Source organism: Mus musculus, chromosome 9, assembly GCF_000001635.26.
Source record: "Mus musculus strain C57BL/6J chromosome 9, GRCm38.p6 C57BL/6J".
In the NCBI taxonomy this organism is placed as follows: Eukaryota; Metazoa; Chordata; class Mammalia; order Rodentia; family Muridae; genus Mus; species Mus musculus.
Genome location: NC_000075.6, coordinates 45,766,397 through 45,781,571, shown reverse-complemented (window position 1 = coordinate 45,781,571; position 15,175 = coordinate 45,766,397). Strand labels below are relative to the sequence as shown.

Genomic DNA, 15,175 nt, shown 5'->3' with positions numbered 1-15,175 from the left:
TTTTGAAGAAACAAACCAGAAAACTGACACCTGAATAACAGGAGGTCAGGGTCAATCTTTCATGAGCCCAACATAGGCGCTCAGACCCAGCCCACCCTGTCTCAGACCTTCTCAGGTCCCTGAAGACTATCCTCTTTCAGGACAGTGGCCAAACAGCTTACCTTAAAATACAATACCCTGAGGCTTCTCCTAAGAGCTCTCTGAGTTTGTGGTGGGGGCTAGGGTGTTGGCTAGTATCTGCCTCGAGGCCTACAACATGGTAGTTGCTCTTTAAATGGTCTTTCTTGTTTAGCCAGTCATGACTAAGTGATTTCTCTGTGGTTAAGCGCTTTGCCTGGCTCTCCTTGAAGCAGTTTACCTGGAGACCCCTGTTTTTCTTTCCACATATATATTTGTGGGTGGGGGTTTGCCTTGAAGCTGAGTGGAAAGACAGGCAGGCTCTTGCCCTTTTGTTTTGTTAGGTGTAAAATGGAGAGCTTGAATTACTCTAAATTCCCTGTCAGCCCCACATTCAATGTTGGCTGTGTAAATTTTGCCACAGAAAAAAGACAGGGATTTTAGGGAATCCAAGAGAAGAATTTCCATTTTGCTCAGGTTTCCCCCCACTCATTACAGAGGAAAGCAGTGGTATGAGTCACTCGAAATAGAAAATAATCCTAAATCTGCTTTGGCTCTGGAATTCACTCCAGACCTTTGCAAAGAGGTCGTCTCCTGAATCCTGCTTTTCTTAGGCTTGGGCATCCTGGGTGCACTGCACACGTCCCCTAGTGTTGTGGGTCTGTGTGAGGAGTTACCCAAGAAAGATGCAGTTTGTAAAAGCACAGCTATACTTGCTTCAGGGGAAATGATGGCTGCCATGGATCAGGTCAAGGTGCCTTTCATGGACTCTTAAGGCTTGCTCAGAGGTTGGGACTAGATGATACCGCAGAGACCTAGCACTTTGATTGGATACCATTTTATGCCAGTTACTACACTCAGTGCTTGGTACAAAAGACTTAAGGGCAGTATTATAGCCAGACGTGGCATAAGCACTTGGAAGGTGAAGGCAGAAAGATCAGGAATTAAGGCCACTTTTGGCTACATAGGAAGACTGAAGCCAGCCTAGGCCACATGAGACCCTGTCCCCTTCCCCCAGAGGAGGCAGGATTCTTGCTCTGAAGAAATTCCATGTCTTGCACAGAAACCAGATAGAACAGATCCGTTATAAGGTACCATGACGCATGGCAGCTTGTGCTAAGGAAGGCCCACGTGCAGATGGTGAGGGGAAATGTGAACTGACGAACTTGTGTGTTGGGCAGTGAGTATGGGTTTCGTCAAATAGAGAAGTGGAATTCTTGGGCAAAGAACTAGCATGAGCAATGGTCCAGGGGCAAAGCAAAGGATGGTGAGTCTGGAGATAGACTCTTCTGGTGTGCCTGGGAGAGGGTCTAATGGCAGAGGAGTGAGGGACAGGTGGAGAGATTGGCTGAGGTGGTTGTGACCTTTCATGTCCAGGAGGATAACCTGTAGGTGTGTGGGAGCCTTGGACCAAGCAGCCTGCCATTTGCCTTTTGCGGCAGAAGGCAGATGGAGTTCAGGTCTCCCTTCTATGAGGGACCTACATGGATGAGAAGTTGACTGATCTTTAATACCAAAGGTGCTTTGTAGGTAGGCCTCGAGGCTCTCAGAGATGGGTCCTAAATACAAGAAAGACCTCTGTGGTCTGTCTCACCAGCCTCCCTGACCTTTTCCCTAGCCTCCTGAAAGCACAGCTACAGAAAGCCACCGCTGAGGAGAAGGAGAAGGAAGAGGAGACTAAGATAAGAGAGGAGGAAAGCCGGAGGCTGGTCTGCCTCCGGGCCCAGGTGCAGTCCAGGACTGAGGCTTTTGAGAACCAAATTAGGTGAGTCCACACTGGGAGCCGGCCTGACCAAGGCCCCGAGTGCACACGGGCCTGTTCTCACTCCAGTCTCTCTGCCCAGAACCGAGCAACAGGCTGCCCTACAGAGGCTTCGAGAAGAGGCCGAGACTCTCCAGAAAGCTGAAAGAGCCAGCTTGGAACAGAAAAGCAGGAGGGCACTGGAGCAGCTGAGGGAGCAGCTGGAGGCCGAGGAGAGGAGTGCCCAGGCTGCCTTGAGGGCAGAGAAGGAGGCGGAGAAGGAGGCCGCTCTGCTGCAGCTGAGGGAGCAGCTGGAAGGGGAGAGGAAGGAAGTGAGTGAGCTGAGGGGAGACTGTTCCCTTGACACTGCATGCAGAGGATGAGGGGTTAGCTCCAGGTGGGGCGCAGGGAGGGAGGGAAGCTGACTCTACTTAGCACAGGAGCTGGCCCTGGTCTCTGAGACATCTCTCACAGGCCCTCTGCTTCTCCTCAGGCAGTGGCAGGCCTAGAGAAGAAGCACAGCGCTGAGCTGGAACAGCTCTGTTCCTCACTGGAAGCCAAACACCAGGAGGTGAGAAGAGGGTGGCCTGGTCCGATGGGGCAGAGCCTGGGCCCTTGGCCCCTTCATGCTGGCACAATGAGTTCAGCCCCACCCTTGGCCTGTAGGGAGTGAGGTTCCTCTCCACTCCCCCAACCCCCCTTATCCAGGATGCTGGGATGGGTGCTGAATCCATGCACCCAATTCTGAAGGATACGTTCTGCTGTATGCACTGGCTTCTCGTTAGGTGATCTCCAGCCTCCAGAAGAAGATAGAGGGAGCTCAGCAGAAAGAGGAGGCCCAATTACAGGAGAGCCTTGGGTGGGCCGAGCAGAGAGCTCACCAGAAGGTTCACCAGGTGACCGAGTATGAACAGGAGGTGAGTGCTGCTCTCTGTCACCTCCGCTAAGGTCTGCTACCCCCATCTAGCCTCCACTCACTCAGGGCCAGGACCTTTGCTGCCTCTAGGCCCCTGTATGTCTGTAGGGAGGGGTGGTGGTAATAGTTCAGACATGTACATGTGTGCTTTGATGCTATGTGTGTGTTTGGGGTTGGGGACACTTCATGTGTAAGATCTTCGGGTCCCCAGGCCCGCCCCTCTCCTCTCAGCCCTGCAAGCTGTGTTTCTTTGTGTCCCCCTTACAGCTCAGCAGCCTCCTTCGAGACAAGCGCCAGGAGGTAGAGAGGGAACACGAGCGGAAGATGGACAAGATGAAGGAGGAGCACTGGCAAGAGATGGCTGACGCCAGAGAGCGATACGAAGCCGAGGTAGCCTCCATCCAGCACACAGATGAATAGGCACGCCAACTGGGGTCCTTCTCGGCTGGCTGTCAGGCACGCACGGGGGAAGGGTAAGGTCAGGAAAAGGGCTAGGGGAGACTTACCTCTCTGGCTGCCTGCAAGAACAAGGTCATTGTTTGGCTTTTTTTCCCCTGAAGTTTAAGAAACCCTCATTACCCAGCGAGGGTTGCTTGGTCCTCCACAGTGGCTGCACTTAAAAAAACAATCTTAATGATTGCTGATAGAAAATAAGGTCTTACTCAGGGCCAGGTGTTACTCTGAGCTCCTTAGCATTCGGTCCTCATGGCAGCCTTGGGAAATGCGTGTTGTCATTCATTTTGGAGACCAGGGCACTGAGGCCACGGGAGTTTAGGTCACCTTCCCAAGCTGTATGACTCCACAACCTTCTGGTTTAGTCACCCCAAAACCATGTCACCAGGGTACATGGAATTTCAGGACAACAAGAAAGACTGACAAGAGGCAAGCAAGAGCTGGATATTATTGACTGGATATAGTTTTTATTGTTGCTGCTGCTGTGTCAAACTACCCGTCAGAAGCAACTTGGTGAAGGAAGAGCTTACTTTGGCCCATTTTGAAGTTATACTCTTATTATGGTGGGGAAGGCAGAAGCATGAAGCTATACTCTTATTATGGTGGGGAAGGAATGGTGGCAAAGTATGACACAGCTGGTTACCTCATGTCCTCAGCCTGGAACGGACACTCAGCTCCACGGCTTGTTTTGAGGAGGTCTGAGACCCCAACCCATGGGAGGGTGCTGCCCACGTTGGGGATGGGTCTCCCTACCTCAGCCAACCCATAATCTAGAAAATCTCTCACAGAGCCCAATCCTGACCCCTGGGTGATTCCAGACTCTGTCAGCCTGACAGGCAACGATAGCAACCATCTCATTGCCCATCTTCTTTGGCCTAGAGGTGGGAATGTTTCATGTCTTGGGTGGACCCCGGCTCAACGTGGCTTGTTCCCGTTGGGGGCAAATAGTGGGTAAGGGTACAGGAAGGCTCTAGTATAGCGCAGCCCCTGTGGGAGGGAGACCTTTGGGTTCCTGCTCCGGTGACTGGAATCCAGTCTTCCAGGGTAGAAACAGCACTCTCAGGACAAAATTTACCTACATGCCTCCCCATACCAGTTCCGTCCTTATTGAAGACTAGTGAGAACTGACCAGTGGTCTCTCTTGATGGAGAAGCTGTAGAGCCTGTATGAGCAGGAGAGGCAGTCTCCCTAAGGGAGACATCTAGCCTGTATCTGCCTAAGCTCCACAGGGAGAACAGGCAGGCATTCTGGGCCTGGGACTCTGCTGTCTTTGAGGCCCTCCTCTAAAAGCTGCTTTGGGGAGCTGATAGTGACCTTCAGTGAGCTCACTGACCTGATACAGCAGGAGTTGGGGAGACTGATTTTGGGGTGTAAGGAGCCACTGTAGGTCCCCTCTGGTGACTCCATGATCTTTCCAGGAGAGAAAGCAGCGGGCTGACCTCCTGGGGCACCTGACTGGAGAGCTGGAGCGCCTGCGAAGGGCCCACGAGCGGGAGTTAGAGAGTATGAGGCAGGAGCAGGACCAGCAGCTTGAAGACCTGAGGCGTCGACACCGCGACCATGTGAGGGCCTGGGAGATGAGATGGGTGGTAGTCAGACACTCCCATTGCAGGGTAGGAGGGCCTGGGAGATGGGGTGGTAGTCAGACACTCCCATTGCATGGTAGGAGGGCCTGGGAGATGGGGTGGTAGTCTGACACTCCCATTGCAGGGTAGGAGGGCCTGGGAGATGGGGTGGTAGTCAGACACTCCCATTGCAGGGTGGGAGGGCCTGGGAGATGGGGTGGTAGTCAGACACTCCCATTGCAGGGTGGGAGGGCCTGGGAGATGGGGTGGTAGTCAGACACTCCCATTGCAGGGTGGGAGGGCCTGGGAGATGGGGTGGTAGTCAGACACTCCCGTTGCAGGGTAGGAGGGCCTGGGAGATGGGTGGTAGTCAGACACTCCCATTGCAGGGTAGGAGGGCCTGGGAGATGGGTGGTACTCAGACACTCCCATTGCAGGGTAGGAAGCCATGTGCGCTGTCCCAAGAATTGTAGGGCAGACTCTGACACCTTCAGGATTGAGCTCTTACCTTGGCCATGTCTATGCTTTGGGGTCTCTTTGTTCCTTGTTTTCTGAGCCTCGCTTGGAGTAGGCCTAGTATTTGAAAGGAGAGGCCAGCCCATTTACATCTTTGGGGCGGGCAGGTTCATGTCTCCTTGTCCCACTGGAACCAGCAAGATGTAGCATGCCACACACGGGAGGCTGCAAGGGCAGGGAAAGAGGAGGCAAGCCTGAGTCCAGCTTAGCATCTGGGGTGTGGCATGCCGGCTTCTGATCTTCCTCCTGTCCCTCAACTAAACGCCTTTCACCCGTTTTACACCCTCACCTTCCTGCTTACCTTACTTCTGCCAGGAAAGGAAATTACAAGACTTAGAGGTGGAACTCTCGTCCAGAACTAAAGATGTCAAGGCCAGACTAGCTCAGCTGAATGTTCAGGTGAGGGTGGGTGATGGCTAGAGATCGACCTTACCCTGGGGAGGAGGGGTGGGGCACAGAGGGCAGGCTCTACCTCAGTCTCGGGGCCTGTAGTCAGCCCGTGGCCTGTCTCCCTTCAGGAGGAGAACATACGGAAAGAGAAGCAGCTGCTCCTGGATGCGCAGAGGCAGGCTGCTCTGGAGAGGGAGGTCTGTGTGCCCGCCCCTGTCCCTTTCGTTTGTCCCCCCTGGCAGGTGTGTCTGTTCACCTGTCTTGTCCAGGGCCCTGGGGTTCTAAGGCTGTTGGCCAGTATCATGCTACCCAGTGGACCTGACTTTCAAGCCTCAGGGAGTGGCTCTGTGGTGGGAGACCCCAGATCCTGGAGATGGTGGCTTCAGTGGCTCTAGCTTCCAACCCCTGCCTTGTTGTGTCCTGTCTCCCGCACCTCTGATGCTGCCCGCACCTCACCTTCTCCTCACCGGGCCTGTGGGTGAGTACTCTCTCTTCCTCTGCCCCAGGAAGCCACAGCCACCCACCAGCACCTGGAAGAAGCCAAGAAAGAGCACACACACCTGCTGGAGACGAAGCAGCAGCTGCGAAGGACCATCGATGACCTGAGGGTCCGGCGGGTGGAGCTGGAGTCCCAAGTGGACCTGTTGCAGGCGCAGAGTCAGAGATTGCAGAAGCACCTGAGGTAGTGTGGGCGTCCTGTTCCTGGCCACCACTCCCCACAGCCCCCTGCTGCTTCCCGGCCCTCTCTTATCATGTACCTCTGCAGGGAGAGGAGGAAGGCCCAGCTTGGAACCCACGCAGAAGCAGCCAGCACATTTCTGCTGCATTTCATAGGGAACGGGGCATCAAGGCTATAAGAAATAGAGGATGCTGGGTCCTGGTGTCCACACCTTAGCCCTGCCCTGTGGGTGTGAGGGTGAGTGTCTAGGTCTCACTTCCCTGCCTTTGCTCCCTTCCTCTCCACAGCAGCCTAGAGGCCGAAGTACAAAGGAAGCAGGATGTCTTGAAAGAGATGGCAGCTGAGATGAATGCTTCCCCACACCCGGAGCCAGGGCTCCACATTGAGGACCTGAGGAAATCCCTTGACACAGTGAGCCGGGGGCCAAAGCCTGGGAGTGATGGTGGGGATGGTGGGGGGAGGCAGGAAGGTGGAACAGGCTCTGAGGGGAGCCTGGATCTGCTTCATTTAGGACCTAGCCTCCCTCTCATCTCCCCCCTCTGCCCTCTCCGTCACTCAGATGGTACCTTATACATAAAGAGCACCCAGGGGCTGTCAGAGCTGTTTCTTTGGTTAAGACACCAGGAGGGTGTCAGGATTTCTGTAGCTTTTGCTATACCCAGTCTTTTCCACTATGTGTTTGCAGAATAAGAACCAAGAGGTGTCCTCTTCTCTCTCCCTGAGTAAGGAGGAGATCGACCTGTCTATGGAGAGGTGAGTTTTCCTGTCCTGTCTTGTGCCATGAATGCTGAGTACTCACGTCACAGCTGAGGTGACAGTGGCCGCCGCTGGGGCTAGGTTCAAGGCATGGCCTAGGATGGAAGAATCTACTAAGCTAAGATTTCCCATCTGTGGCCTTTAACACAACATGCTGCCACCTACTGACCTCTCATGGAAGGTCAGACCCCAGGAGTATCTAGCCATCTCAGTACAGGCCCCAGGCATATTTGCCATAGTGTCTGAGCCCTTGGTCTCACGTGCCACACTCTCTAGATATTTAACAGGTATATCTGCAGCTTCAGCCGTAGCTCCTGCACATGCTCAGATGGCTGGGTGCTGGGGAAATGGCCAGCCCTGTGGCTCAGTGTAGTCTTCAGTTTTCCTCCTTCTCTGCTTCTTCTGCCCCGTAGTGTCCGACAGTTCCTCTCTGCTGAGGGTGTAGCTGTGCGCAACGCTAAGGAGTTCCTGGTGCGCCAGACACGCTCCATGCGGAGGCGACAGACAGCTCTGAAAGCCGCCCAGCAGCACTGGCGCCATGAGCTGGCCAGTGCCCAGGAGGTAGACGAAGACCTGCCAGGCACCGAGGTCCTGGGAAACATGCGCAAGAACTTGAATGAGGTCAGGAGCCCAGAAGAGTGTTGGAAGGTCGGGTGCTGGTAGGGTACTAGCTTTCCTCGGCTGATCATTCTGGGAACTCTGAGATAGGTCACATGGGCCCTGAGGTCACTTGCTTTATCATGGCTGTACATAATAAAGAATAGTAAATTATTTTATCTACATATGAATCTATAAAAAGTTGTGGGTACAGGTTGTGGGTCCCTAGCCCCCAAATCAATTCAAAGGGTGCCATCTATGCAGATATTCCCAAACCAGAAAACTACAAAAATCTCAAACCTTTCTGAAGCCAAGCAGTTTGGAAATGGGACACTCAGCCTATAGTCCCATTGCTGTGGCCTAGGTGAAAGGTGTGACCAATCTCTAAAATATTCCAAACCCACAGCTCTTCTTTGTCACTCTGGTTTACTGGGGACACGAAGGTCTTGGAATACACTCAGTGTGTAAGATTGAGTAGCTCCCCTGGCTAGCTTCTTGTGTGACCTGATTTACAATGAAAAGACAGAGATGCCACCATTACATGATGTGACAGATTTTTGTACCAGTCAAGGCCTCACTTGCATGGGCTCCCCTGAATCATGTCTGGACCCTTGCAATTCTGATGGTGTCAGAACTGGGTGAGGGGCACATGTGCCCTGCAGCCTATATGCCTAGCTTATGGGAAATAGATAGCAAAAGGCTTATAAACACAAGGGTGGGCTCCCCTGGGTGTGCCCATTCTGTCCCTGGGCACTGTTACTGCCCTGCTTTCTACTCTTTTTGTTGGTGGCAAGGGTGTTAGTATTAGCTAGCCAAGTAATGGTAACCATTTGGCAACAGCTTGAGAACTTAGCATCTCTGGGCATGGTGTTCCTCATGTAACATGTTGTCTTAGTCAGGGTTTCTATTCCTGCACAAGCATCATGACCAAGAAGCAGTTGGGGAGGAAAGGGTTTATTCAGCTTATACTTCCACACTGCTGTTCATCACCAAAGGAAGTCAGGACTGGAACTCAAGCAGGTCAGGAAGCAGGAGCTGATGCAGAGGCCATGGAGGGATGTTCTTTACTGGCTTGCCTTCCCTGGCTTGCTCGGCCTGCTCTCTTATAGAACCAAGACTACCAGCCCAGAGATGGTCCCACCCACAAGGGGCCTTTCCCCCTTGATCACTAATTGAGAAAATGCCTTACAGTTGGATCCCATGGAGACATTTCCTCAACTGAAGCTCCTTTCTCTGTGATAACTCCAGCTGTGTCAAGTTGACACACAAAACCAGCCAGTGCACACGCTGTCCTGTTAGTTCTCAGGATCTGAGGAAGGAGTAGCAGTTCTCTCAGATGAATGGACTGAGAGTTGAGGTGTTTACAACCCTCCCAGCCAGCAAATATCAGAGCTGGGACACTTCAGCATCCACGCTAACATGGTTTGTCTTCCCCGTCCTCCCTGGACACAGGAGACCAGGCACCTGGATGAGATGAAGTCAGCCATGCGCAAAGGCCATGACTTGTTGAAGAAGAAAGAGGAGAAGCTGATCCAACTGGAATCTTCTCTTCAGGAGGAGGTATCCTCCCGTGGCCATACAGCCCAACATGGCCACTCCCTCCGTCCATCTTTTCCTGGGATCCTTGCTGTCTTTGGGCTGCATTAGGGAGAACTGGGTCTCTAGACTCAGGCTCCTGGTTGTCGAAATTGCAGAGGCTTTGGCTCTTTCAGAATAGTTGAGCGGTCCATGTCTGTGCTGATGGTTCAGGGCACCCTTGGAGCTTCTTCTGCTTGGTCACAGCATTCTTGGTGAATGCCCCAGAATCAGGGACTAGCTCTGTTCTTCCTGCATAGCTATTAGGAGAGCTGTGCCCAAGGGTGGCATCAAGTGCGTCTCTTCCTTCCCTGAGACTGTGTGCAATCTCCTCCATGTCCCAGGTTAGGTTTGGGAGCAGGGATACTCGAATGGGGAGACTGCAAGGCTAGTTTTGGGGGGAGGATGATGGTCCTGGGGGGCCCTATGGACTGTTTCACAGGCAGTTGGGTTCTCTGACTGTAGCTTCTCTACCGAGGCAGACTTTGGGGTGCACCTCTCCTGCGGTGCCTGCAGAACCTTGGACCCCAGAAGAACCAACTCACCAATCCTTATTTACCAATGTGGCAGGGGATTGAAAACACATGGGCAGGGGCAATACTAATGGCCACTTCTACCTGTCAGGTCTCTGACGAGGACACTCTGAAAGGATCCTCTATCAAGAAGGTGACCTTTGATCTCAGTGACATGGACGATTTGAGCAGTGAGAGTCTTGAGTCCAGCCCCGTGCTGCACAGTGAGTGGAGGCACACAGGGAAGCCAAGGAGGGAGACGGTCAGTGCTGTGGAGAGGGAGGGTGGGGGCCAAGGTCCTGTCCCTTACCCTGAGCCATGTACTGAGCTTGTGTCTGCATGAGGTATGCCATCAGCGCTGGGCCTGCAGCATGGAGGGATGGAGGGATGGAGGGATGGAGGGATGGAGGGATGGAGAGATAGAGGGACCAAGGATCCCTGCAGTCTTTTCTCTCCAGGCCTCCTGCAACCATCTGGTCTCAGTGGCTCTGGCCTATATTTGTGTCAAGGACCTAGTTTTCCCTTTTGTCTATGTCCTTGGGCCCCTTGTCTAGGACACAGAAGTCCTGCCATCCATCCTCTGTCCCCCCCATAAGGTCCATTATGGGAGCCCTGTTATTTGCGGGGACAGGGAGAGGCACTAGTAAGACACTCAGGTGCCAGCGACATACTGAATCCTCTGCCTCTTGCCTTCCAGTCACCCCGACCCCGACCTCTGCTGATCCCAACAAGATCCATTACCTGAGCAGCTCCCTTCAGCGAATCAGCAGTGAGCTAAACGGCGTGCTGAATGTGCTGGGAAGCCTCAACTCCCAGCCGCCGCCCCAGGGCCTCGGCAGCCAGCCCCCGCCTCCACTCTTCACCTCCTCACTTCGGTCCTCCAAGAATGTCCTTGACCCTGCCTACTCCTCCCAGGCCAAGCTCTCCTCCTTATCTTCCATCACACCCATGTCCACCCAGTGGGCCTGGGACCCAGGGCAGGGCACCAAGCTGACCTCTTCCTCCTCCTCTCAAACTGTGGATGATTTCCTGCTGGAGAAGTGGCGCAAGTATTTTCCCTGTAGGTCCCTACCTCCACATCTCTTCCCTTTGTCCCATGTCCTTTCTTTTTCTTTTGCCTACCCCTTATCTTTGCCATCATCTTTGGTCCATTGGCTCTGTCTGTGGGGGCCTGGGGAAGGAAGACCTTTGCCGGTCGCTCTCCAGCTAGAGGCTCTGTGCGGGGAAGCTTTACACTGAGCCTGCACTGCTTGGAGCTGTTATTATCAATGCTAGAGCTTGGCAGAATTTTAAAAAGTTACTATTGTTGTCCTATTGTCTGCCATTAGTACAGTACACTATGGCATTTACACACACACACACACACACACACACACACACACACACCTTCATTTAGTCTATGTTATAGTTCTCAGGTAGTAGTTATTTATCCCAGTGTCTTAGTCAGGGTTTCTATTCCTTCACAAAACATGATCAAGAAGCAAGTTGGGGAGGAAAGGGTTTATTCAGCTTACACTTTCCACACTGCTGTTCATCACCAAAGGAGGAAGGCAAGACTGGAATTCAAGCAGGTCAGGAGGCAGGAGCTGATGCAGAGGCCATGGAGGGGTGCTACTTACTGGCTTGCTTCCCCTCTCTTGCTCAGCTTGCTGTCTTATAGAACCCAAGACTACCAGCCCAGGGATGGCACTGCCCACAAGGGGCCCTCCCCTCATTGATCACTAGTTGAGAAAATGCCTTACAGCTGGATCTCATGGAGGCATTTCCTCAAGTGAGGCTCAGGCTCCTTTTTCTGTGATAACTCCAGCTTGTGTCAAATTGACACACAAAACCAGTCAGTACAGTTCCCATTTTATAGCTGAGTAAGCTGAGACTCTGAGGGTTAGTAGTAAACTCCAGAGTACCCTTCGAATGAGTGAGTCATATACCAAGTTTTGACCCTGTGCTTATGACCCCGTGGCCCTGGCTTCTGCTCTGGGACCTAGTTTTGCCTTGTCGAGTAACATAAGTCAGAAAGGCAACCATTTGAGGGAAAAAAAATGTAAAAAACAAAAAAGTCTTTCGGCTCAGCCCAAATTGAAAACGAAATTTTTAGAATCAAAGTAAACAGGACAGTTCTTGTCTGTCACCTGTCTCTCACCTCCAGCATGGCAACATTCCCTGCCATTGTTTGTTCTGGGGACATCCTTTTCTGGGAATGCAGGGGCACTGGTAGTGAATGTGGAGGTGGCCTGCTGGGGCTGGGGCTGCCCTTAGACCCCATCTTCTTGCTGTTCCAGCTGGCATCCCGTTGCTCAGTGGCTCTCCTCCCCCACCGGAGAACAAGCTGGGTTATGTGTCTGTAAGGTAAGTCTCTGCGCTGGGTGTGGCCTCACAGTTTAGATCTTTACTGTACCCCCCTGGGCCAATGGCACCATGGACAGATGGGAACAAACCTCATGATCCTGTTGGCCTGGAGCCCAGACAGGTCCCCAGCCCAGAGACACCTACATCTTGCCTTTTCTGAGAAACTCCACCACGGCAAGTAAACAGTCAGATCGCCGCTGCCAAGGTTCAGTGGATGTGAGGCAGGGTGTGTGGGCTCTGCAGGTGTTGCCCATCGGGGGAGAGACTGAGGTGAAGCCCAGCTCATCCCGTGGCCCCACCAGCCCTGGAGTCTGACCCGGCTTTGCCACTGAACTCTTTGATTCCTATGGCAAGCGATTATTTGGTCCTGTTATCCATTTCCTGTTCATCTCACTCTCTGGCAAATATCTTGTTCTCGCCACCTCAGCCCTAACTGTAAACCCCCACAAATTTATCTCTGCTCTCTGGGCCAGCCCGAGAGCTGCTGCTGTGTAAGTATCTGGGTGGACAGAGGGAGCTCTTTGCTGATGAGAACGGCCGAGGATGGACAGATGCGAAGGTCCAGAGTAAACTTTGCATGAGATGCTCAGGAAGGGGGTGGAGGGCAGCCAAGACCTTCCTTTTGGGGAACTGATGCCCCTCCGCATTACCAGAGAAGGCCCTTTGATTGCTGGAGGCCTTACAGAGGTGAGAGAGGGTCGCAGAGAGGCGGGGCTCCGTTCGGGCGTGCCGCCAGCTTCCTGCCTGCTCTCCTCCCTTTTCCAGTGAGCAGCTCCACTTCCTGCAGCGCTCCCACCCTCGAGTCCCCAGGACGGATGGTGTCAGCATTCAGAGCTTGATCGATTCCAACCGGAAGTGGCTGGAACATTTCCGGAACGACCCCAAGGTGTATCCTTTTAGCTGGTCCCCAAGCTTTAGTCCCTCCCGGTGATAGCAACTTGACTGGCCTGCTCTCCACCACCGGCCTCGGTGGTGTCGGAGAATACCCCTTTGGACCGTAGACCCTTTCTCTCAGCCGTCCAGTTTTCCTTCACTTTGTGACCAGACAGCTTTTCTCCTCGGCGCCCAAAGCAACAACCACATCGAACTTATCGAACCTCCTGCAGCTGGGCCTGGACGAGAACAACAGACTGAATGTGTTTCATTACTGAACCCCGTGTGGGGCGGGGCAGGGCGGCCTCCTCCTCTATTACAAGTGCCTGAGGAGCCGCCAACATTTTATTTCTCTCATCAAGCATGTCCTCCGTTGTGAACCCCACCGAGGACTTAGAGGAACCACCGGGTTAGATAGGTGGAGAGTACGGCTGTAGACGGCCACGCACGCTTCAACCATGGACTGTCCTGAGCAGAAACATGTGGACATATGCGAGCTTCTGCACCAAAGTGGCACTGAGATGTGGGCTGCTGAAGACTTCAGGGGTGTGGACACCTTAGTTAAAGCGACTGCTATGGGAGGCTTAGGGATCCTCCTTGGAGGTTGGCCCCCTGCTGAGGATGTGGTCCTTTATTCACATGGCCTCCTAGCATGGCATGCCCTGGCACTTTGGCTGTGCTGGGTCTGTGCCCCTTTCGGATACCTCAGCCCCGACAGGATCATACCCGTCCCTCTCTTTTTGCCTTTTTTTTTCTTTGTAAATGTCTTCTGACTGTCACAAGTTTGGGCTCAGCTGCCTGAGCCCGGCTGGATGTTGCTAGAGGGGCCCCGAGGGATGTTCTGTCTCCTTCCCCTCGGCTGGCACCGTGATTTCCTCACGATTCTCAGGAGCAGCCCTCTCCCCCCTTAGGGTGCTCTGTGGAGCTCTTCCTTGCCCTCAGGTTTCAAGCACCTATCTTTCCAGGAAGCCAAAAAAGCCATAGGGAAAGAGGGGAATGCCTTCTGCCCCATCTTGATATTTCTCTTCTTTAACTCGAGTGTGTCTATGAGCCCTATTTCCATCTGTCCTTCTATCTGGGCCGCCCCTAGCCCAGTCCAACTAGCAACTCTGTCCAGAGCTCAGTGGATGGAACTGATTCCAGCCTGGCACCAGCAGGGACCATCTTGGGTCAGGTGCTTCTGGCTAGTGCTTCTGGCTCAAGCCTCCTCGGCCCAACTTCCCCTCAGCGGGCTCTGCAGGAGCTGCAGGTGATGCTCTCAGCATCTGTCTCCTTGTTTAAACAAAATGCCCTCATTTTTCTTGTCTTGAGAAGCTGCGGGCTGCCTCTACCCCCGCAGCCCACAGGGTCTCACCGATTTATTGTTCGTTTCTTTGCTGTGGAATAAACCTCGAGCAGCCAGTTGGCTTTTTACCCTTTAGATATTTTTTAGTCATCGGCTGACCACACACAGATAAAGTCCGTTTTGTTACTTCTTCCACTCTGTGTGCCTTGAGAACCGCTCATGTGGTACAACCAATTCTGGTGACAATCCTGTGATTTTTTTTTTTTTTTGCACCTATTAAATCTCTGTAAGTCAATTTTCTATGAGGCAGTCCTGTGAGTGTGCTGGTCTCTTTGGAAGCCTTGTGTTCTTCTTCCCGAGGGACAGGAAGGTGGGGGTCAATGGGTCTTCAGGGAATACCTCCCTGGGTATCTGATTTAGTTATCCCAACAGGGTGGAGTTGGGGGCAGGTGTGGGCTGCTCCATTTTTATGGGTGACAGAAAAGCAAGGCTCAAAGATATCTAGGTGCCTAGCAATCCTTAGTAAAATGTAGAGCCCTCCCCAAAGCTGCCTCAGCTCTCCTCTTGCCACCAGTCCTCAGAGAGCTCACTCCCATTTATAGTCTCCTACTTCTCTGTTTTCCACTTGCAAGGCTGGAGACCCACCGAGCAATTTCCCCAAAGACTAGGTTTTTTTCTTCCCGTGTAAACGATGCCATGTCCTGCACCCCAGTCTATAGCTGGCAAGGTTAAGTGGCTTTTCTCCTGCTCCCCTGGGTGAACAGTCTCCGTACATTCCTAAGCTTGTGGCAAGGGACTAGCTCGGAGAACCAGAACCAACCCACACAGCATATTTCAGGAATCTGTATAGGAAA

The 15,175-nt window shown here is 53.0% G+C and overlaps 1 protein-coding gene across 16 annotated transcripts in view; it reads left to right on the top strand.

Moving 5' to 3' along the window:
* Cep164 (centrosomal protein 164) overlaps positions 1–14,626 on the top strand; it is a 61,741-nt gene extending 47,115 nt beyond the window's left edge. For 12 of the 16 annotated variants that reach the window (XM_030244222.1, XM_030244221.1, XM_006510140.2 and 9 more), the window contains 18 exons: positions 1,736–1,882; positions 1,962–2,190; positions 2,352–2,429; positions 2,644–2,775; positions 3,042–3,164; positions 4,646–4,789; positions 5,624–5,707; positions 5,827–5,895; positions 6,205–6,380; positions 6,665–6,788; positions 7,063–7,130; positions 7,547–7,754; positions 9,183–9,290; positions 9,930–10,041; positions 10,515–10,877; positions 12,097–12,163; positions 12,929–13,051; positions 13,209–14,621. In XM_030244222.1, the coding sequence (XP_030100082.1) occupies positions 1,736–1,882; positions 1,962–2,190; positions 2,352–2,429; positions 2,644–2,775; positions 3,042–3,164; positions 4,646–4,789; positions 5,624–5,707; positions 5,827–5,895; positions 6,205–6,380; positions 6,665–6,788; positions 7,063–7,130; positions 7,547–7,754; positions 9,183–9,290; positions 9,930–10,041; positions 10,515–10,877; positions 12,097–12,163; positions 12,929–13,051; positions 13,209–13,314 (2,461 nt within the window). In that variant the 3' untranslated portion in view covers positions 13,315–14,621. Of the gene's footprint in view, positions 1–1,735; positions 1,883–1,961; positions 2,245–2,351; positions 2,430–2,643; positions 2,776–3,041; positions 3,248–4,645; positions 4,790–5,623; positions 5,708–5,826; positions 5,896–6,204; positions 6,381–6,664; positions 6,789–7,062; positions 7,131–7,546; positions 7,755–9,182; positions 9,291–9,929; positions 10,042–10,514; positions 10,878–12,096; positions 12,164–12,928; positions 13,052–13,208 lie in introns of those variants that run through there. The other 4 variants (XM_006510133.1, NM_001081373.3, XR_379109.1 and 1 more) reach the window with 3 other exon arrangements.
* The last annotated feature ends 549 nt before the right edge of the window (positions 14,627–15,175 follow it).